This window comes from Sturnus vulgaris, chromosome 9 (assembly GCF_052056855.1).
Source record: "Sturnus vulgaris isolate bStuVul1 chromosome 9, bStuVul1.hap1, whole genome shotgun sequence".
NCBI lineage: Eukaryota > Metazoa > Chordata > Aves > Passeriformes > Sturnidae > Sturnus > Sturnus vulgaris.
In genome coordinates this window covers 18,952,663-18,975,151 of record NC_142251.1, presented here as the reverse complement: position 1 = coordinate 18,975,151, position 22,489 = coordinate 18,952,663, and the positions used below count along the sequence as shown (strand labels likewise).

At 38.8% G+C, this 22,489-nt stretch overlaps 1 protein-coding gene across 2 annotated transcripts in view; it reads left to right on the top strand.

The window, feature by feature from the left end:
- Positions 1–22,489, top strand: part of PLPPR5 (phospholipid phosphatase related 5) — a 43,172-nt gene that overhangs the window by 3,558 nt on the left and 17,125 nt on the right. For both annotated transcript variants that reach the window (XM_014884849.2, XM_088170034.1), the window contains exons 2-3: positions 17,538–17,670; positions 19,882–20,132. In XM_014884849.2, the coding sequence (XP_014740335.2) occupies positions 17,538–17,670; positions 19,882–20,132 (384 nt within the window). The remainder of the gene's footprint in view (positions 1–17,537; positions 17,671–19,881; positions 20,133–22,489) is intronic.

Here is a 22,489-nt window from a genome sequence, read left to right as displayed (position 1 = left end):
AATTTTTATCTTTGAGTCAAGTGCTCTGATATGGGAAAGGGAAACTGTGACTGAAGGAAAGAAGTTCTGTGCTTTGTACTTGGGACTTTCTGGGTTTGTATAGCTACAGTCTTTGGTCAGGTAATTTCTGTGTATTTAGGAAATATTTGGTCAGCCCTGACTTGGTGGACAGCTGGATTAGATGATTATTGTAGGTCTCTCCCAGCTGAGCTGTTCTAGTCTGAATATCTCATAGGTTGTGTAGAATCTGGTAAGGAGTCAGATTGTGCTATTCACTTCGCTGTAACAAATTTATTGTCTGCCTAGATGTCTCTGCTTAGAGCCCTTGCTGCTTCACAGTTGCCTGGAGAAGCTGTGGATGCCCCATCCCTGGCAGTGTGATGGGCTTTGAGCAGCCTGGCCTGTGGAAGGTGTCCTTGCCCATGGCAGGTGGCCTGGAACTGGATGAGCCTTAAGATCCCTTCCAACTCAAACCATCCTATGATTCACAGGGATTGAAGCAATTCTAGGAAACCTGTAGAGGAATCCAGCAACTTTTCTGTAGGATGGGAAGAGCTGCTTCTTTTCCCTTTTTCCAGCTGGTTTCCTAGCTTTTATGTAGGTTCCATGAAATGAAGATAGATTATAATGTTGGTTTTCTGTGGATTATCTCTTAAGGGTGTAGGCACTCTTTCTTAGATGTCAAATCTGTACTTTATGAGTTCTTCCACTGGAGAATTTTAAGGGTCCAAAGAGTTGTTTTGTTTAGTCTGCTTTTTAAAAAGTGCTGAAAACAACTGCAGCTTAATATATGATAAAATATATGGTCCCTTCCAGTGTTAGACTTTCATTTGTTGAAGGTCTCCTAAGTCACACTTTGAGGCACAGGTAATGACTTGAATTAGTAGATATGTTTCCATAAGGAGCATTAGGCACACAAGCAGTAAAATCTTTTAAAAAATGTAGATGAGGTGGAAATTGCAATCAGAAGAGTGGAAAAGCCCTAATTGTGATATTCAGTGAGAGAAGACTGAGACATGGGCAGTGGCAAGGGCCCCTGTGGGCTCCCTTTTTCCCCTTTGTCTTTGTGACTCAGTTTTGGAAGATTACTGCTGGCTCTGTGCTCCCGTCCTTTTGCTGTCCATAGCACTAATGTCCTGAAATCTCTGGTATAGTGAGGAATTCTCAATACATATTTTTTTAGGTTTTTTTGTTTTTTAATAATCTTAAAGTCAAATGTTAAGGGGACAGGAAAAAGGTTCCTGATTTGAGTCTAGTCAAATATGTAATAAGCATAGAACTGCTAGTTGAGGGCTCAGTGCTATTTAAGCCATTTCCCAAAGTGCCAGTTCTTGCTCAGTGGGCTGGTTGCTTTTTTAAACTTGTTATGACAGATGTAGCTTGGGAAATACACGTCAGTCTAATCCTTTAACTTCCAGTAGAAATGATTTCTAGAACGGTGAGGCTAGTGTCTCATGTTTTCAGAATCTATAGAGTGATCAGTTTTGCATTATTTCTTTCTGGTAGATGTTAATAATTTTGACCTCTTTAAAATACTGTGAAGTGCACTCAAGGGTTCTTTTAGTGATTCCCTATGCTAATATGGATTACTTAAAATGTCAAAACTGTTTAAACAATAAGTGGTATAAAATGTGATGTATTGGACCTAAGATGTATGCTGACTGTCATATAAAAGCCAGGAGGAGATACTGACACATTTGCATTAAGATATGTAAACAGTTCTATTATGCAGATGTTGTTTGTTTTTATTCCCAAGTAACAAATACATGATTACAGTACTTATCCATAAAATACACACTTCTATTTGCCTAGGTGAGTTCCTAACAAATTTTTTTTTTCTGCAAACCAGTTGAAAACTAATTTCTTTTAGGATAATACTTTTAATGTCATAGCTGAAAAAAATATTTGCCATTTAGATTACATTCTCTCTTTTTTTTTTTTTTTTTAGTGGACTGGAGGAAACTTTAGATTTGGCACATCCCAAACAAGGGGTGGATGTCAAAAAACAGACATTCTGCCTTGAGCTTAGCTTTTGTCAGTAACTTTTTCCCTTGAGGAAGAAGTTTTGAATCCTGGTGAAAGAAAGACTGTAAAGTGAAAGATGCAGTATCATTGTTCTTGTATCAAATTTACTGTACCCTGATGCTTAAGAAAGAGCAAGATCATTCTGTGAAAATTGAAAAAGACAATCTGCCTTTTGAAGTATCTGCACAATTTTCCTAAGTCTCCTTTCTTCTTCACTGTCTTTGCTTCTGTCTTAATAGCTCCAGGTGTTGAGTAGTTCAACAGCAGCTGAAGAATATGCAGAGACCTGAAGGAGATGCACCACTTGATTCCAGCACATAGATGATGTGACTGGACACCTCCCATCTCAGTTGTCCTTTCTGAACCTGCTAGTGCCTATTTTCCTTCTGACATCTATGAATCTGTGTGTTGTGGCATCAGGGACTGATCAAATTTTATCAGGCTGAGTTCTCAAAATGCTCCTGGCAGGGAAGCTTTTAGTTAACCTGTAGTTCACTGAAACTATTCTACTAGTGTGCAACTTAGTGCTGAAAAAGGGTTCTAGATAGTGCCACCTGGGGCACCAAAATACTCAGTTGTCTGTTACAATATGAAGAAAAGCATAATCTAGAATTAAAGTCCTGAAAAGATTTTCTGTGAATTTGCAGTGCCTCATGTCTGAGCTGTTTCTTCACTCCTCACCTAAGTCAGAAAAAGCCACTACCTTTTCAAGTGTTCCTTTAATCTACTTTAGGCTGATTATTTTTCTGCTTCATGGCTGGCACCAAGTCACTTTGGCTTCTATGGACACCTTGATAGTATTGGAAAGAACTAAAGCACAGGGACATTCCACTTCTGTGAGACCCCACTGGTGTACTGCATCCAGCTCTGGGGCCCCCAACATCAGAATAACATGGGCCTGCTGGAGTGCAGAGAAGGATCACAAAGGAGATCAAGGGGCTGGAGCTTGTCTCGTATGAGCACGGGGTGAGAGAGCTGAGGTTGTTCAGCCTGGAGAAGAGAAGGTTTTGGGAGGACCTTAGAACACCTTCCACTACATAAAGAGGCCCTGTGGGAAAGCTGGAGAGGGACTTTTTACAAGGGCTCATAGTGATAGGACAAGGGTTTAAACTGAAAGCATGTGGATTTAAAGTCGACATTAGGAACAAATTCTTCACTATGAGGGTGCTGTGACGCTGGAACAGGTTCCCCAGGAAAACTGTGGATTCCTTATCCCTAAAATTGTTTGAAGCCAGGTTGGATGGGGCTTTGAGCAACCTGGTTGCAGGCCTGGGAGCCAGATAATCTTTAAGGGTCCCTTCCAACTGACGCCATCCTATGATTCCAAAAATTGAACAGACTTTTCTCCTGGTCTGCTACTCGAAGAAGTGACCTCTGTGCATCCTGAAGGAGATTAAAGTGTTTTGTCATTTTTGTCAGAAAAGAATAAAGGAAGCTTGATAAATAATGCCAGGATGAGCAGTTGCCAGCAGCTGTGTTACAGGGCAAAAAAAATCCCAGGGATATGTAGCAAGGTATTTAAGTTTTCAGTTTTATGTACAACTTACTGAGAAAGTTAAGGAATTGTCCACCAAGGTATGCAGTCTATCCTAGTGCTCTTTTTCTGGGAACAATGAACTCTTATTATGATATTTGAACATATCATGAGGCTGTTTTTGATAAGACAGTGTTAAAGCAACAGAAGATTAAAGTTTTACATCCTGACTCATAAATTGGCTAGACTAAGCAGCCTCTGAAATCAAATGGAACTGGTTTTATTTGAGAAACTAATTAGCCAATCAAAGAAAATAATTCCAGGATTATTGAAATAGGTTATGGATCAAGAAGCTAAAGCTTTTTAGCTTTATGTGCCTTTCTCTTGTTGGCCTATTTTTCAGCTGTTAAAACTTTGCATGAATAAGGAATTGCCAGAATACTTCGTTTACTCTGTGATCACATTGTTCTTGCAGAGATCATTTGGTTCCTGTCATCATAGCTCTGTTTAAACCTGTGTGCACAGCTGCAATTTCTTTCCTTGATAGATTTCTTCTTCCATTCCCATGTGCTTGTAGGAAAGATATAAAACTTAGTGCCTTTTTTTTCTTTAAATATGCAAATGATGGGGACTTCAGGAGTTCCAACTCTTTTTGGGAGTAGGAATGCCCTTTTCTGGAATGCAGAAGTTTAAAGCTGAGGGACAGTTTATTTCATGCTCTTCCTTTGTTCATGGATAGTTGCTTTGCAGCTTTACTTAAGAATAAAAAAATAAATCACTCTGTTAGGTCTGCAGTGACATTGTGTACCAGATGTCAGTATTGGCCTGTTGGGACACATAGCAAGACAAATACATGATTCGATAGTCTGATGCTGGTTTTATCTCATCATTAAACCACTAATCCAACAGAGCTATAACCTGGAGAAACAATTAAAAATTCAGAACCACTGTGTGTTTTCTTGGCAATTCTTTATCTGTGTGTCTGCCCGTTGTGGTGTGATGGCTTACATGAACAGTGCCTGCAGAAGTTATGTTTGTACTTCCACTTGGATGTATTTCTGCTGTGCTTGGTATGCATGTGAGTTACAAACACTAACAATATCGAGGCCATATGCTTCATCCTTTGATGGGCTCTCTGGAAGTAAAGTGGCAAGCAGATGTGAACGAGGCAGGCAGGGTTCTGTTTGCAGCAGCTGAATGCCTGCTTGTCCTACAAATGATGCACTTAAACTTAAGTGAGAAATTGTTAATCCAACTAATCCTGCACGATTAAGGAATTTGTATCGTTGTTTGTAATCTAAAATAGTAGGCTTGAAGTAATAATCAGTTTTTCAGCTAAACAATTCTTGCTCATTGTACATCATGCAGGATTGAGGAGATGGGTGTCCATATGATACATAATAAATGACAACCAAAGTAGAATTGTAAGTAGCTTTAGCTGTGTTTTTCAGCCTTAAAAGCAGAGTGATGTTTAAAAAGCTTTATATGCGCTTGCAGCATCTCTCAGATGCACTGAAGTGCATGATGGCCCAGCTTTCATCATACATGATTTTTATTTAGCAGAGATGTGGTAACCTCATAGATGGAAAGTAAAAAGTTTGGCTGAAGTGAGTATACCTTATCTCTGGCACTCAAAAAGTTGTACATGAGACATACTGTTTTAAGGAGGAATATCTGTGGAAAACAAAGTCCTTTGTATTTGCACATAGTGCAATGAGCATGGTATTGGACAGTGACTAGGAAAGCAGAAGTTAGCACTTGCTGCCTCTGATGGGCAAACTGCTAAGAGCACTTCTATTTACGTGTGGATCAGAATAGATTTATTTTCAATGTAAAATGCTAAGAAATCTGCAGTAGAAAAATGATTGTATATATTAAGGCTCTTCAGAATCTGTTAGTTGAACAAATTGTTCCGTACAGATTCAAAACTGACTGGATGTCACTTAATGTAATCTTAATTCTGGATGCCCCTTCCTGGGGTGTGAGGCACCCTAAAAAACCTTCCTGGTTATATGGTATGAAGACTTGAATTGTGGATTAAGCTTCTGGTTGCCAGTCTGGACAGCATAAAATTATTTATAGTTCTATGTATATTGTGTAAATGTATCATAAATATCCGTTGTCTCATTATTATACTTCGTATATTTATATGAAAATTTCATTTACCATATTCACTTGCTAATGTACAGCATAAATGCAGTATAGCTATATTTGAAAATAATATTTTTTCTTTCTCTGTTGTTACTAATTCTTGTCTCTCAACCGTGTCGGGTTAAAGAGTATCTATGAAGGCATTCAGAGCTTTTAGTTTTCTAAATAATAATTTTAAAAAAAGCAGCTTCCAAGAGCAGAAGTTAGCCTAACAGTATTCTGCTATTCAGATTTTATTTTTTGCTTTCTCTGTACAGCATATTGAAACACCTATTGTTTTAGGTTGGTAGGTTTCATGCTGTCTCTAGAAAGGATCAGTCATGCATTTTATTTTTATTGTTCAAATTTTTAGTAGTATTACGAGGATTTCTTTGATCAATGTATAGTTTGGCTCTTTATAAATCAGGTATTGAATATTAGAATCAGTAAGTGGAACTCAGCTTCCCAGTATAGTTATTTTGGGTGGTAATAGGGATTTCTGTGACCTGTCTGTAGCAATTTAGGGCTCAGACATGACTGAATTAATTCTGCTTAAAGATTTCTTAATCATGGGTCAGTTGAGCTGCAGTAACCAACAACATGAACTTGCAGCCTGTGGGGAGCATGAGGTGAAGAATTTGAGCTTGACCTGCTTTAATCTAGACTTCGCCCAGGATGTGTTAGTGTTTTGGGTTTTACAGAATGTGCGCACAGCTGTCTGTAACAGGGCTCTGCTGAGAGGGAACCTCACAGGGTGCAGCAGCTCCTGGCTGATGCCTCACCTACCAAGTGCAGGTCTGTGCACGAGTTCAGCTCTGTGCAGAACGATGTGTGGACATGGCCAAGGTTCAGCACAGCATAGTTAATAGTGCTTTGGTCATACTGACATAGATGGAGCCTGATGTCCAGAGCCTCTCTGCTGCTCAGGTTCTGCTTTTCCTGTTCTTGTGAGGAGTGTCGTTGGCCCTGCTGGGGTGTAGCAAGGCTCTGCCGTGAGGCCAGGCCTGAGGCTACTGCCATCATGAATTCAAAGTGCACAGAGCTGAGTCTGAGCATCTGAGAGGCCAGGGGAGGACTGGGGAGCTTGTGCTGCATTGGACTGTAGGCCATGAGCCTGTTCCATGTGAATGGTGTGGGGACATTCCAGCTGCTGGGATGGGCCCCTTTGCCAAGGGCTCACGCTTGACTGAAGTCAGCGCTTCAGTCAGTCACGGGGACTCTTTCCAGAGCATTTAGCAAAGGCAGATGAGATTTGTAGGCAGATTGACCTTGGGCCATGTGAGTGGCTTAGGGACATCTGCAGCTGGCAGAATGAATGTACAGAGCTGGGCTGTGAGATCTGTCAGGCTTTGCCTTGGTAAAGGGATCTGACTATTCAAGCAGGATGGACAGGGAGCTGTTCATTCCTAGCTGTCAAATGGTAGTTATGAAGTTCGGCTGCTTTGTATAAAGCACTTGGAGATTTGTGCATGAGCAGTTATACCAGAGCAAGATTGTTAATTTGTTGTCTTGGTATTGTTAATGAATTATCTGGGTATTGATGGAGTTTAATCACATGCTTCAGTGCTATTTGAAATCACAAGGCTTTCCTGAGGTGGACTGCTGTGTGTGAATGAATTTGGTGCCGATAGAATCTTTTCCTGGAACCGCATTCATTTTAATAGTCAGTACTGCAGTTTTATTCAGTATTTCTTTTGTTTCTGCATTCAGGGATTTTTGTGTGATTAGGAGTAGATGAAAGTCATAAAGCAGAGACTATTTCTTTAAAAAACTGAGTATGTTTACATACACAGGTGTCTATGCATAATGTGTTGCCAGAAAAAGTCATGTTTATGTGGTTGACTTGTATCCATAGTTCAGTTCACATGTACTTTTAACCTTGAATACCAGTGGCAAAAATGTAATGCCTCAAAGAATTGATTCATTTACACCAGAGTACTAAAATTGTTATCGCTGAATGTGCAAGCACCTTTCATTCGAACTTCTCTTTGTTGTAATTTAAATTGCTCCAATAATGAGATTGCATCCGAGACTGGCTAAAAACATGCGGTTGTACATTTACATAACAATATGCATTTTATATAATGTCCTTTATTGTCTTCACAGAGAAGACCAAAAACCAGCTATTATAAAGTCTGCCTTGAAGACAGTGTCAGAGCTTCACAAGATCTAAAAATTTTAAATAGACTCATTCAACCTTAAAACACTTCTCTCACCACTTGAGCTTTTTTCAAGATATTTGATAAAGCCAGCAGCATATTTACTATTATTGTACAGATCTGTGTGAAGGAGATGATCCTTGTTAGGGTAAACCATTATGCACTATTTCATGAGTGGAAAGAGATACAGTCACATATTGAAGAAGAGTAGCTGGGCTTACTTCAGCCAATGGACTTTGCAATTAGTTTTGAGAATACCATTGCATGCCTTAAAGAGCTGTTTTTATGCTCTGCTGTCTTCACAGCAAAGTATACAATCTCCCCTCTGTCTTGTAGGCATTTCCTGTACTAGGAAATTTTTGCTGAAATTTCCCACTCTTGCTACTCCTGTTTCAGCTCATTGGCTGCTGTGCCAATGAGGGCACTTGGGACTTCCTCTTAATTCAAGCACTGCATTGTGTAAACTTCTAAACAGGGTCAGACAACATAGTGTTGGCAGCTGCACATCTGCAGCCATCTGGATTTGTGGCAGGAGCAGTAAAATAGACATTGTGTAACAGAGTTGAAAGAGTGACAAAAGTGGTACAAATCATATTTGCAGAAAACCACCATAGAAAAACCCACCATAAAGAAAATCCACCATATTTGATCTGCAGAATATACAGTATCATTATTGAAAAGGTCTTTCTACTTGTGTATTTATCAAACAAAGATAAATGGGATATGCTACTGCTGTGCAATATTTTGTGAAAAAGCTAGTTGGCTAATTTATTCCCATTGCTTTGCTAAGAGCTGGGGTAAGTAATTATTAAAGCTTCTGGTGTTCATAAACAGGCCTCTACCCCCACTTGTATGACTTGATTAAGATTCTGTTTCTAATAAACATCTCTTGAGTATCTTAATTTATTATAATAACATTTTTAAGGAGAAATAATTGCACACTGTGAAATTACAGTGTTCAAGTGCAGGGGGAATGGTCACACATTGTTTGTATCTGGGCTTGCTAGTTGTTTGAGGTGAGGCTGGAAGGGGTACTTCTGACCTCTTTTCTTTTGGATCCTTTCTCCCAGACTAGCATCTCTAGTTCTGGGAATAATGTCATGAGTTGGCCAGCTCAGTGAAGCTTGAAAAGTTAACTTCTCTAGAGTCATTCTCTTTGACTCTGTTACTCAGGCATCGGTACAAGGTGCAATTTCTACTTTTCTCTACTTGAAAGCTTTTGTTTGGTCACTTGTTTCCTGGCTCTCAGAGGCACTAGAAGTGTGGATTAATACTCTCAGGGTTTGTTACTGAGCAGTTTTACTGCTGGTTTTATGCTGAATGCACATACTATGAACAAATAACCCTAACGTGGGACAGCTCAGAATAAGTCATAGTTTTAGACCAAATGCTTCTATGCATGGGCTTTTAAAGTGTTGTAAACTCACTTTTAATGACACCTGAATTCTTTGCAGTAATGCTTACAATGTAAAGACATAAAGTATATTAGAAGAATGACTTATAAGTTAATATGTTCAGGAGGGGGCATTGCATTTTTTGACTCATCTTTCTGATTTATCTGACCTGTTAAACCTCTTCTTCAAATATTTGGTACTGCTTCCCTGTAATATTGGATTGTCTTCCTAGTTTTATTATTTTTTTGGGACAGTATTCATAGCTAAGACCTATTTCCAGACTTTGGATGAGGTATTGCTCTTATCCTAGAGTGCCATAGTTTTCACAACTAATCCAGCTCCTGTTGAAGTTAATGGGGTTACTACCTTGGATTTCAACTAGAAAAGATTAATGATCTTAATGTATTTCATCTTTTGGCAATTATACTGTAGCCTAAGGTAATGGTAAAGGAAGAGGTGCTTATGCAGAGGCCATTATTAGTAGGAGTGGAGCTACTTATGTGATTACAAAGAGAGCTATTTCATTTTGTAGGTCATTTTTAATAAAAAGCTTAGAATTATTTTATTGAGCTGTCTACTTGAATTTATTGTTATGAATCAATTATAGCTGATAATAATAAACATAAGTAATAAACCAGTTGTGTGTATATTTTATACACATACATTGCAACAAAAATCCAGAAAACAATTTTTGTGGAATCTTACAGGCATTAATCTTAGGTACAGCATGTTTTTCTCAGAGCTCTATTAAAACACAGAGTACTTTTACTGTTCCAGTGTTTGGTCCTCCATTTTCCATTGTTAGATGGCAGTGGCATTCAGTGGAAGTGGCTTCCCTTGAACTGAAGTCAGGAATAATATATCTGCAATATGTACCTGGCCTTGAGTAGAAGTGAAGCTAGAAGTATGACAGTGGGAAAAGCGAGAAATGCAGATATTCTCCTTCTTCTGAGCCTCTGAGAACAATTGGCTACAGTCATATACTGACAGTAAAACCACTACTTTGTGACCAGAATCTTTAAGAGATGCCTTTTATGTGATCAGATTTTATTCAAACAAGGATGAAAGGCCATTTAGGCTGAATTTTGCAATTGAGTCCTGGGTAGAAAAGTGCAGTTACATAGATCACCTAAGGCTTAAAAGACAGAGTAACATTGCTGTTGGAAATGATCACTGGTATGGGTGTCAGATGCACTGGTATTGTGTTTATCAGGGAATCATATTTTCAATATGCACAGAATGGTTAGGACACCAGTCTGCCTCAGCAGACAGAATAATGTATGGTCTTCTTGGCCAGTGAAGAAACAAATGGGTTCTCCAAGGCCAGGTCATAAAGAACTGCAGTCTTCTCCATATGTGTCTCTTGAAGTCCAATGGAAGACTTCCTTGACAGAGCTGAGTGCAGCGATGAGCATATTTGAAATTCATCTTCAGATGAATTTATCTTCAGAGAAGATAAATCATAGAGCTTTGAACATTTTCTTTTTCCTTCACAAATACCACAGTATTTTAAATGTTGAAGTTAAGTGCTTGAGAAAAATGAAAAATGTTGGTGTAGAATTCTTTTTCCAACTCCTTAATTAAATAATTATACTTAACAACAACCTTTTCCATGTATCCATCAGAGACTGGGAGACTAAGATCAGTTGATATCTGGTCATATTGCAACTCATTTTCTTAAGGGGGTGTCTTTGTGAAGTGTGGAGTTCGGAAACTTTGCATAATAGCATCCTTGGTTTTTGTAAAAAGAAAACGAGAACAATTTAAAAACTATAAAAATTTCTTATGATAAAGTTGTCTGGAGTATTTGAGTCTAAAGTAACTTCACAGTTTGAAATGTGAATTTATGCCTTTAGAAGGCAGTTTTGAATTATTTTTCCTCTCTTCCCCTCAACATTTACTAGGGTTTTTTTAGATGTAGAGATTTTCTCTAGATTAACAGTTTTTTGATGGTATTTTTTAAAATTAGAAGAGCTTGATGCATGGGCAAGAATTCTCATGAATGTCTCTTATCTACTACCTCTTGCAATGTGTTCAGCAAGAATACTCATGTCAGTATTGTAAAACTGTGCTGGCATTTTGATAGTTTTGGAGCCAGGTGCCAGACTTGGTCCCCAGACTGCCCCACTGGCATTCCTGAGCGTGCTTTCCTCACGTCCTGGCCATTTTAATTGCCTGCAGAGCTGCAGTGTGGAGCAGCTGGGCATTTTCATCTCCCAGTGCTACAAAAGGTCCAACAGGCACGAGCAGGTGGCAAACGGCAAACGCCCCCCTGGGCTGTGTGCCCAGTGCCCTGCCTCAGTCCTGGAGCATCGAGTGCCATGCCAGGCCTTGCTCTCATGTGCCACCAGTTGTGGCCCTCTGGTGATGGCACAAGGCCTTCTCCTGGTGACTGTTTCTCTAAATGGCCTTGTTCATAACCAGCCTTTACTGTGGCATTGTGTGATTCCATCCCTGGTGCTGCCCTGCAGAGCCTTTGCCCGATGGACAGCACAGATGGGCTCCAGAGGAGGTGCCATTTGCACACATGGTCACTTGCTCAGTTAAGGAAAAAAGGAAGCTCTTAAGAGACTGTACTTCAAAATATTTCAGTTTTTTCCTCTCATGTGGTAATGAATGAAGACAAGTCAATGAATGAAGAGGTTGTCCATGTCTCTGTGATTATGTTCTCATGTGATTCATTTCTGGTTTCCTGTTTATAAATGATTGGTTATTATGTGCCTCTTGCTTTCAAATACCAGTAAAGTCTTCCTGAAGAGAGCAGCCTTTATCACTGTTACATACTGAGTATATCTACAATATATTAAAAAGGGAAATAAAGAATATTTGTTCCTGTCAAAAGTAACATTACTGTTTAGTAGCATATAGCCTTACTCTGCACTACAGAGAAGTGAGTAAAGCAGATAATATTTCACTATTAGATATGTAATCTTTTATTACTATTTTTCTTTTGTAAGTGGACATGACCAATATATTAAATTTTAGTATTTTTCTCAAAAAAAAAAATAGGAAGTACATATTTTTAAAGCAAAATTTACTGGCTCAAAAAGGCTGAGTATTTTTCTCAAAATCTTTTTTTAGAAAAGCAATTTTCTGTTTTACATCTTTTCTTTAGACCTTTAGAAGCTGCTATGCAGTACAGTCCTATATCTTCATGCTGAATGCAAGAGAGGATATTTGTATTTAATCAATACCACACAGATTTATCTAGGATTTATTTTTTCATTTTCTGCAAAAGTACTGGTCATTTGTTACTATAGAAAATGTACTTCTCTGAAAATTGACCAGGGCATTTGCTGTCAGTTTAAGGAAGCAAGAAGCAATGAGAACAAGAAAAACACAAAGAAAATGGCCTCAAGGGAAAACTCTGCATAATGAGCTTGAAATTGCTACTGCTGGAAATACTGTTGCTGCTTTTCCTGCCAGGGCTGTCACCTCACTCAACGATTTTAGCTTCAAGTGGAGAGTGGAACTTTACTTTCAGCATCACTAAAGGCCAAACTTTATGCTGCTACATTTCCCAAACTGAGGCCACTATGTTCATTGCTACATGGATGGCATTTTTAAAGAGGAAATAGGCCAGGAATAGCCCATGGTCTCAAAAGTTAAAAAGATGAGGTAAAGGGCAGGAATAACAAAGCAGATAGAAGCTCACTAAGTGGGAACTCACAAGTGAAATGAATAGGGAGGCCATGAAATTTAATTGATAACAATTTTCCTAGAGATATATAAATCATTCCCAAGGTTTTTAGCTCCATTTCCTACCTTCCCTTCTTGCCTGGTAAGTAAGAACGAGAAGATTCATTCTAGAGAAGAGCAGAGCTATGGACTGCCTGAGTGCTCATTTTCCCAAGGTTGTTTCTTGAAGATGGCCCTATAGAAGCCTTGGTTACTGTTCAAGTCATGCCTAAACTGGAGAAACACAATGAATGAAACAAAGTCAGAAGGGAAGCTACAATGCACAGTATTGTAAAATGTTCTTAACTTGACAAGTTGAGCACATGGATGAATATTTAGTGGTCTTTTTAATGCAGTAACCACTTTTCAGTGTTACTCATCTATCTGAGTGGTTGCTGTAGTTACAGCATAACCTTGAGAATTGGCAGAGAGGGAATCGTGTCTTCTATGACAGTCCCTGGCCTGTGTGAAATATTTCTTTGACATTTGTGTAGACTAAAGTAGATGTTAGCTGGAAAGGTCTATGACTGTATACATAGAAATTTATTTTCTAATCCCAAATTGAGATTATCAACCTTATATTTTAGGATTTATCTTTTTTAACCATATTCATGTACCCTCAGATATCTTGTCATGCAAATAAATATTTAAGTCTCACTTGAGTCCTGGGACTTTATAGGGAGTTACATGAAATATATGAGAATGTAGGTCATAAAGTAAACCTCATCACTATTTTAAGAAGTGCAGATTTAAGGTCACTTATTTAATAGGGCTGGCTGTTGTGAACCATAGGAGACACTAGGGGAAGTTTGTTTATGGAGTCAGTTTACTGGAAAAGCAACAATGTCAGAGCTGCTCTAGCTCTAATATTTGGAATGAGTCAGGCTTGACATTTCAAGTTGAAAAGAATGCAGAATTTAGAGCCAAGTTAAGAATATACTGGATGGAAGGACAAATTAGATTTCTAAATTGACATGCAGTGCTAAAACTAGGCACAGCTTGCCTGGATTCAGAAAAATGACTAATACAGAAAAAACCTGGACTTACTTGGGAGGAAGAAGTCAGTGTAGGGAATGTGTGCAAAGTGCTGTAAGAATCCTGAGAAGAAAACAAGGAAAGGGACAGGTATTAGTGGTTGGCAGAAAATGCAAAAAATGTATGAACACACCGTGAAAATCAATCAGCTAATATATTAATATGGAGTTAAGAGGTAAAACAAGAAGAAATAGTAATTATAGATCTCATCTCTCTCAAATTCTGTTCCTGGCTGTCAAATGGATTGTCATATCACAGACAGGATATGATTGCCATGGAGATGGTTCCAAGAACTCCAGTAATTTAATTTTTGCTGGGTTAATATTTTTTATGTGCTTCCATAAGAGTAAATGATTGTTCTTGTCTTGCTCCTTGTTGCAACACTTATGTACACTGTGTTTTTATCTAAGGACTCTGCAGGTTGTTTATACATATGTTCTTCAGAATACTGGAGAGCCTGAACTTTGTACTGTTAGACTTCAGATGAAAATTGTTCTTTTTCTTATACTTTGTATGCTGTAGCTATATGTCAAATGGAAGGATGGCTTTTAATAACTTTTAAAATATCTGTGAGCTATGAATTTTAATACATACCTTTGGGAGATTTGTACAGTGATCTAAAGTAGTATGACCCTGTTAGAATAAGGTAAAAGATGTTTCTAATATCCTCTCTTTTTTATTGCAATCGTATTCCTGTACCTGAACTTGTGTACTTTTGTCCAGGTGTTTATGTTATCAGAACATTCAGATTCTTCATTGCAATCTTTCACTGCCAGTTTTGGAATATTCCAAAAACTTTTTACCCCAAGACTTAGAGAAGAAGTACACAAATAATTCTGGTAAATTAAATGTCATTTGTTGGCTGGTTACAACTCGCATATGCAGTGAAAGGGGTAATGGTGGTTCCTGTGCTAGCAGGAATACAGAAATTGCTCCTTCCAGCAATATACCAGGCATGCAAATTGCTGTAAAGTGTAGGAGGGATACTGTTCTCCTTTCCTCTGCTCTGTAGAGCTGATTATTGCCAGTGATGCTGGAAAGAAGAAAGGAAAGGAATTGCACTGGGAAGCAGAATTTCTCCTGGGTTTTATTGAGATTGAAAAGGATTTTTCTTACATTTCTGAAACATCAATAGGCTGATTATTGAGATGAGCAGTGCTTGTGCTGAAGGATGGAGGAAGGAGAACAGCTTTAGCTGAGCTGCCAGTACAGAAAAATAAAGAACCTGTATTTATTGCCAAATTCTAGAAGGAATCTATCGAAGCGAATCCGCGGAAGCACGGAGATGAATGCCCTGTGTGCTCAATGACTCTTATTACTTCTGACAGTAGAGCACTAGGCCTTCTGCAGCAGAAGTTTTGTCTTTAGCTTAATTCCACATCCTTCTGACCCTTGCACCTACGTGCCCACCCTCAGAGTATTATTCGACTAAGAACTTGAATGCTGCTGTTCTTGGAACAGAGGGTTTTCTTCATAGAGGTCACCATCAAAGACAGGAAATGTAACAAGGAGAAACTGTCGGCAGCAGCAAAGATCTAGATGCAGCCGATGAAGACAGATTGCTGGAAGTGAGGATCTCCTTTCCTATAACTGAAAAAGCAGTTCTCTCTTTAGTAAACCCCAGCTTCCCTACCAGCCAAGAAGACAATTTTTATTCTTAGATCAGCAGATTCAGTCTCTGTTCAGAGCTGGAGAGTTGAGCTTGCTGGCACTCTTGGTGTTCTTGCAAAAGGTTGAACACTGTATCTTACAGATGCTTCCTTTGTGCTGAATTCTGCTCTTTCCTGGAGTTTCAAAATCTGTGAAAATTTTACTGAAATCTATAGAGTTTGGCAAAAAGAATTAAAGGCAGAGTCTGACTCTATTCAGGTTGCCTAGTCCTTGAGAGGAAAGAAAAGCATTACTGTGACTCACAGTAAAAGTATTAGCGTTTCTCTTCTTACCTGTATGAATCATGCTAAAACTGATATTTTTGATATGTTTTTTCATAAGAGCTATAGGGATCACTGGGTTGAATTTTCCTTCTCATAATTTGGATGATCTTGAATCCAAGGTTGAATTATTTTTCATACTGATCACTTGTTAATTATGGATGAAGAAATTCCACTTCACTTGGCTGAAAATTTGCTTACATCACAATAGAGAGAGGATATTTGTAGGTTCAGGTGTTGAAATTTCTTTTTATCTAAAAATTCCACTAGGATCTGAAGCCAGTCTAAAGTAATAGATAATGACTGTTTTGGTGACAAATTAAATTTTGCTTTTGACAGACTTGCTTCCAGAGATGTTTTTGTTACTTGTGCCACATTATTTATAAGTAGCACTTTCCTCCACAATTTACCCTCCCAAGGGTATCTGCATAATCTACAAACAGCTAAGGAAGATCATTAATTGCATCTTTCCTGTGGATGACAAAATGTGCACGTGAGCCAGTGCCTGCAGAATATTTTATTTATTTTGTAGAACTGTTCAGACCTATTGTATTATATATGAAAAGATGTATATTTTCCTGTTAGGGCAAAGATTTAGAAAAACCTCAGCAGTTAATCAGATTTGATGGCATTATTGCTTGTATTTGTGGAGTATTAAGATTTTACTTTGGTAGTCTTCATTCTTGTTGATCAAAATGTGATGTAACTGTCAATAAGCTTTAAGTTTTTCATGTAGAGGAGTGGAAGAGCCTTGCCTGTAAGTCCCACAGTAAATTAAGGTTAGAATCCACTGATCTGTATTTGACCCTTCTGCTCTGCTTTTCAATTATTCCTTCCATAAAGCTTCAATATCCTAGCTTTAGATAGATACCTGCTTAAAGTCTTGGCTTTGGCTATTGAGTCTCAATTGTGGTGAATAAATTAAAGGTCATGCTTTGTTGTACAGGTAAATACATAAGCCAGAGAAGATATTTTACATTTTAAAATATTTTTTCTCATTTGATGATTTTGATGTTTTTTTGCCAGCTATATTGTGAATGATATATAGACATGAGAACTTTATTTTGGTGGAGTGAATGAGAAGCAGGCCATTCTTAATTTTAAAATATCAGTTGTGACACTTTGTTCAAGCATGAGGAGCAGAGCTAAAGCCAGACTTGATAAATCTAGCTAGCAAAATGTGAATCAAACCCTGTTAAGTACCTCCTGGCAAACCAAACCTCTGATGTGAACAGGAGCTCTCTTTTGGCCTTTTTTTCCCCTTTCTCTCTATCATAGTCCAAAATTTAAAGCTCAAACGTGCAAAGTGCTGAGTGTCAGTGAATGCCATGTGGGAACTGAAATGTTCAACATCTTCCAGGATTAGGCCTTTACTTTGGTCCAGATTTTGTGCATTATGTGATCTGGTGTTCTTGAACTAACAGATTTCTTTCTCTTTCTCCTCATCCTGAAAACTAGGTTGTGTTATGTTGACTATAAATCCTGGTTGTAATAATTTATTCTCTTTTAAGGCAAATAAAGTAAAGCAAGCCATAAGGCATATTTCCTTCATAAGAATATTAATGTACAGAACTTGATTCACTTATGCTCTCTTTTGTGCTGGTTTGGTCTTGTTTCTTTAAGATGAGATGTCTGTCTCTCTAATATTAGTGTATTTTACATGCTGTAATCTGATGCACCATTTCTTTCTCCTTTTTTCTCCTCCCCTAAGATTATCGTTGGAGAAACTGCAGTCTTTTGTCTACAGTTAGCTACAAAGGATTTTGAAAACCAAGAGAAAACAATATTAACTGGAGACTGTTGTTATATAAATCCACTGGTGCGCAGGACCATCAGATTCCTTGGTATGAGCAAAATTACTGCTTTCATTTTCTGAATGGTGAGAGTGATTAATTCTGTCTTAATTTTGACCTGGGGAAAATACTCAGATAACCATATAACATTTCATGTGTAGTCTTAAGTCAGGTGCAGTTTTCCTTTTAGGTAGCAAATGAAGCTTTTTGGAGTTTGGATTAAATACAGTTGCGGAAACAGCAGTAAAAGTAGAAGAAACTGGAACCACTACGGGGGGAAAAACAACCAGCAGGCCTGAAGTGGGGTGAAGTGGAGAAAGGTGATATCCTTGTGCCATAGTTGATAGTAAATATACACACAGCAAAGTTGAAGACATTGAGATATAAATGTGTGTTTGAAGCCAAGCAGATTTAGCTGCTTTCTTAGCCTGGATATTGTATTATAGTCTCTAGCAGAACATAATTGTACATAACTCTACAGTGGTTTTGGCTGAAACTCCCCCATTGGCTTTAGTAGATATGAGATGTCATCTTTTCTACTTGTTCTAAATGTATTTGGAGGGAGAAATCCCACCACTCAAAATGTGTATTGAACATTTCCAAATGCTGCTTTTTAATACGTGTAGGGATGCCGTAGAGGGTCTCAGTTCTGCTGTTTGCATCTCTGTCATGGTTGTATCTAAAAGAAACAGCTGGAGGAATGAAGCCTTGGGGCAGCTGATCCTGCTTTGTGTCCCAGTCTCAGGGGTAGGGAGGGCTTATGCAGCTGTGCCTGTATTTGTAGTGTTTGTGTAACCACTGTGCCTGTCTTCCCAGCGTGTGATTGCTCCCGGTAAGGAGACTTGTCTTGTATAGGTCTGGAGGAGGTGGGGAGTGATGATGAGGTGCTCCTCCCACTACAGTTCCTTTCTGTGTAATCAGTGCCTGAGTTTTCTTCCCACTGAGTGGTCCCTTCCTTCCTCACAGAAGCAAAAATTGGTAAGGGTGGCAGGAGTGAACAAAGCCTCTCCACTGTGCCAGCAGGTGAGGCATTGTTACCCATTATGCTCCCCCAGAGTGATGTGTCCACCTGTGTTGTGCAGTGCACACCCTCGGGGCTGGCTGGAAGGCCCTTCTGTGAAATGGCATGGCCAGGCACAGTGTGCTGCTCACCAGAGTCTAGCATCTTGGGAGCAATTAGCATTTATGTGTCATTGCTGACCAGCCAGGATACCAGAAATCACCCTTGGTCCTCTAACTTTACTAAGAAAAATCCTGACCTTTATAAATGTATGTTTCTGAGGAATTACATCTGCTGTGATGTTGAGCCATTAAAGTCCTCATAGTGCCCCATGAAACTGGGATTTTCCAGAACTCACCCTATATTCACAATGAATTGGAGTATGGGAAAGGTAAAGTGATCTGCCCATAGAAATACAGGGAGAATCTATAGCTCAGGTGGAATTGGAACAAGCACCCATTGACTTTGCCTGCTGGTCAGGCTGCTGTGTTTGCATGTTCTTCCAGAGCTCATTTTGTATTTACAAAAGGATAGAGAGGGACCTCAGAAAAGCAGAAATCTGTTTTCTTTTAAGTAATCAGTATATGCATTTACATTCTAATGAATGAGTACATGTGCTTAATGCTTTGCTGATATGTCTGATTAAAAAAACTCTTTAGCATAAGTAGTTCCTCAAATATATAAATCTTCAGCTCACTGTGTTGATACTGTGATTAATATGCCATGCATAGAGATTTACCCAGTAGCAGGCAGATGAAGACAACTGGTGCATGGCTATGTTGAATTATTCAGTACTTTAGATTCTTTACAGCTGCAAGGGAAAAAAAAACTTTTTCCAGTCTGTGCTATGACTTTCCAAGTTAATTCTCCAAACCAAGGATCTGACCTTGGTTTTGAAGCAGATTTATTGGGTGAAGAATTTCTCTCTGTCACTTCTGTTTAGTGAACGTGGGCAAAAGTTAGGTACCAGTAAAGCCAGCTACTCCAAACGGGATATGCATGGCTAGAGGCCTGGGACAACAGGCTCCTTGCATAAGGGGTGACAGTTCCTGTGAAAGATGGGAGAGACATCAGGTGTGTGGGTACATTGCAGTGCTGCTGCTGCAGTTTTGTAGGAAAATACCATCTCCAGTGAAAGCCATGGTCTTTAGGTTACAGTACCTGGGAGGACTTTTCATGTTCTTGAATGGAAGAAGTTGGTGTATTGCTGTGATAAATACTATAAATTGTCAGGAAATGTAACTCTTTGTTTCTCTCTTTAGGAATTTACGCATTTGGACTGTTCGCTACGGACATCTTTGTAAATGCTGGACAAGTAGTAACAGGGAATCTTGCACCCCATTTTCTTGCACTTTGTAAACCCAACTATACAGCACTTGGATGTAAACAGTATACACAATTCATCAGTAGCGTACATGCCTGTACTGGAAATCCAGACCTTATCATGAAAGCCAGAAAGACTTTCCCATCCAAAGAAGCAGCACTAAGCATATATGCAGCTATGTATCTGGCTGTAAGTATTATATTATTTAATATCACTGTGTTTTTGAAAGCAAATGGCTGGCACTGTGAGGGGGAGGAGGGAGGAATGGGCAGAAGATAAGACCCAAAATTGGCTGATTTTATGCAAACCTTCAGTGAGTTACTGTGAGAATGATTCATTTGGCTTAATTCTGATAAAATGTAGTAGGTTCTGAGCCTTGAAAGCTGAGACAATGCTAAGAGAGGGCAAGATGTCCATGAAGGGTTTGGATCACTTTTTCCCCATTTCCAGAGTGTATGGAACAATCCTTTGCTGGGTGCTAAGAAGTAAAAGTAGAGATTTCCTCTGGCTGGTAATGGTACCACTCTGAGTTTTAACCCGGTGCAGATCAGTAGAATCACACATGGCCATATTCTTTGTTGAGGTTGAAGCAGCAGGGTGAGCTATATGTATGTCTGACCTCTGCATGCTTCTCAAGATCCTTGTGTGTCTTTTGGTACCAGAATTGGTATTTATAGGAACCTCACACAAAGTCAGCTTGGCTCTTAAGCAATAAAGTGGGCTACAAGACAATTCACCATTTTTTCCCTCTCTCCTCTATTTTACAGGGAGTAATGAGCAGTGCTGGGATAAAACCTGGTGTTTACTGCCTGGATCAGAGCTGTTGTATAGGTTATAGAGGGGCAGGGGAGAGGAAGAGTCACCATTTAGTCTCACTCAAGTTAACTCTGGCTTAGTTTGGAGTGCATATTGTTCTAGTCTCAAGCGGGAGCAAGCACATCTTGTTTCTGTGCTGGGGCCAAGTTGTCCCCAGCAGATGCCTGTGGGAGTGTCTTACCTGACCTGTGCTGGTAATCACAGCCCCGTGCAGCCCTTTGGATGAGCCCAGGACTGCCTTCATAGTGTCCGTGGGAAACTTGGCAGGTGTGTGTAGCTTTGTGCTCATTGCAGGAGTCAGCCCTTACATTCCCTCAGTATTTGAGCAGTGGGCTGCCCATAGATGTGTGTGTGTGTATATATATATATGTATATATGCATGTAGATATGCCTGTCTACAGTGTGAATATTGCTTTTGAACAAATACCAGTTGAGCTAACTTTTAATTCCTGATTGATCTGGAAACTGATACTTGACAGCATGGCAAAGGTCCTAGCCCCAGCCACAGACAATGTGTCAACTGAGTGCTTCTGCAGAGGGTTTTAGAATCAGTTACTTAAAATCTGAAGCACTGTTGGTAACATTTACCAGGTTCCTTGTGAGCAATGTCTGTTTAAGGGATGTTGGTCATCAGTTAGTGCAGGCAAGTGTTTGCAAATAAGAGATGAGCAATAATATTCTATTCTAACTTGAGGCAAGTATAAATCTTTTACTAGTATTGTCTTTATTTGGGGATATATCTAAGGATGAAACACTCTAAATTTGATGCAAACTATTTTAGAAAATACTCAAAATTTTTCATTTTAATTGCTCCTATTTTTCTCATCCATCTGTAAAGTTGGATTTCCACTGTTGCCATGAGTCAGAGTAACTAGGAAACCAGCTATTCAGCTACTGCAAAGCAGAAAGTAAAATAATATTAATACATTTTAAAAACAAAAAGTAGACATCAGTAAGGTTTAATATCTAAGTGGCTTTTGACGTGTGCAAGAATACTTTATGCAGACCTTGTCTATGCTCAATATACAGTTAGCAATATAAAAAATTAAAGCTGCTGAGATCCATTTCATTACTATTTGCCCTTTCAGTAACTACAGAAATGAATATATCCTATGTCATTACTGTACTGCTGCATGGTGCTTGACACTGCTATCATTTAACTAAAGCACTATAAACTACTCTCAGGACTTCTGGGTTCCTGTAGTAGCTCCTTGTTACAATATTGACAGGTTCATTGTTCTGGTTTTTTTTTTCCTTAAATCCTAAGCATGACTGAAGCTAAAAATACTGTTTATTACACTCCAAGGGAAAAAAATATTCAATGTTCCAATATCTGGGGTCATGTCCTTACACTCCAATCATGTTTATCAGGATAGTTGGCCCTAAATAACAATTTTCTCATCACTGTTCACTGGAGTAGAAGATTTAAAACAGTAGCCTAGTCTTTGTATGAGCTATGCTACAACAGTTATTGAGAGCATGGACATAAATACCTCCATATATTACTCACTGTTTCATTAGCATATAATCTTTAGTACAAAATACACTTTGTTTTTGGTTAACAGAAATTTTGGAGGGAGGGAGAGATTGTTATGGAATCCTCTCTGGATATTTCAGCCAGCTGTGCACAAAACAAAACCAGTTTAAAGGAAAAAAACCACACAAAGAGCTGACCCAAGGGTCCTTGCTCTCTGAGGTGGTGAAATAAATGCTTTTGATTTGTGTGATTT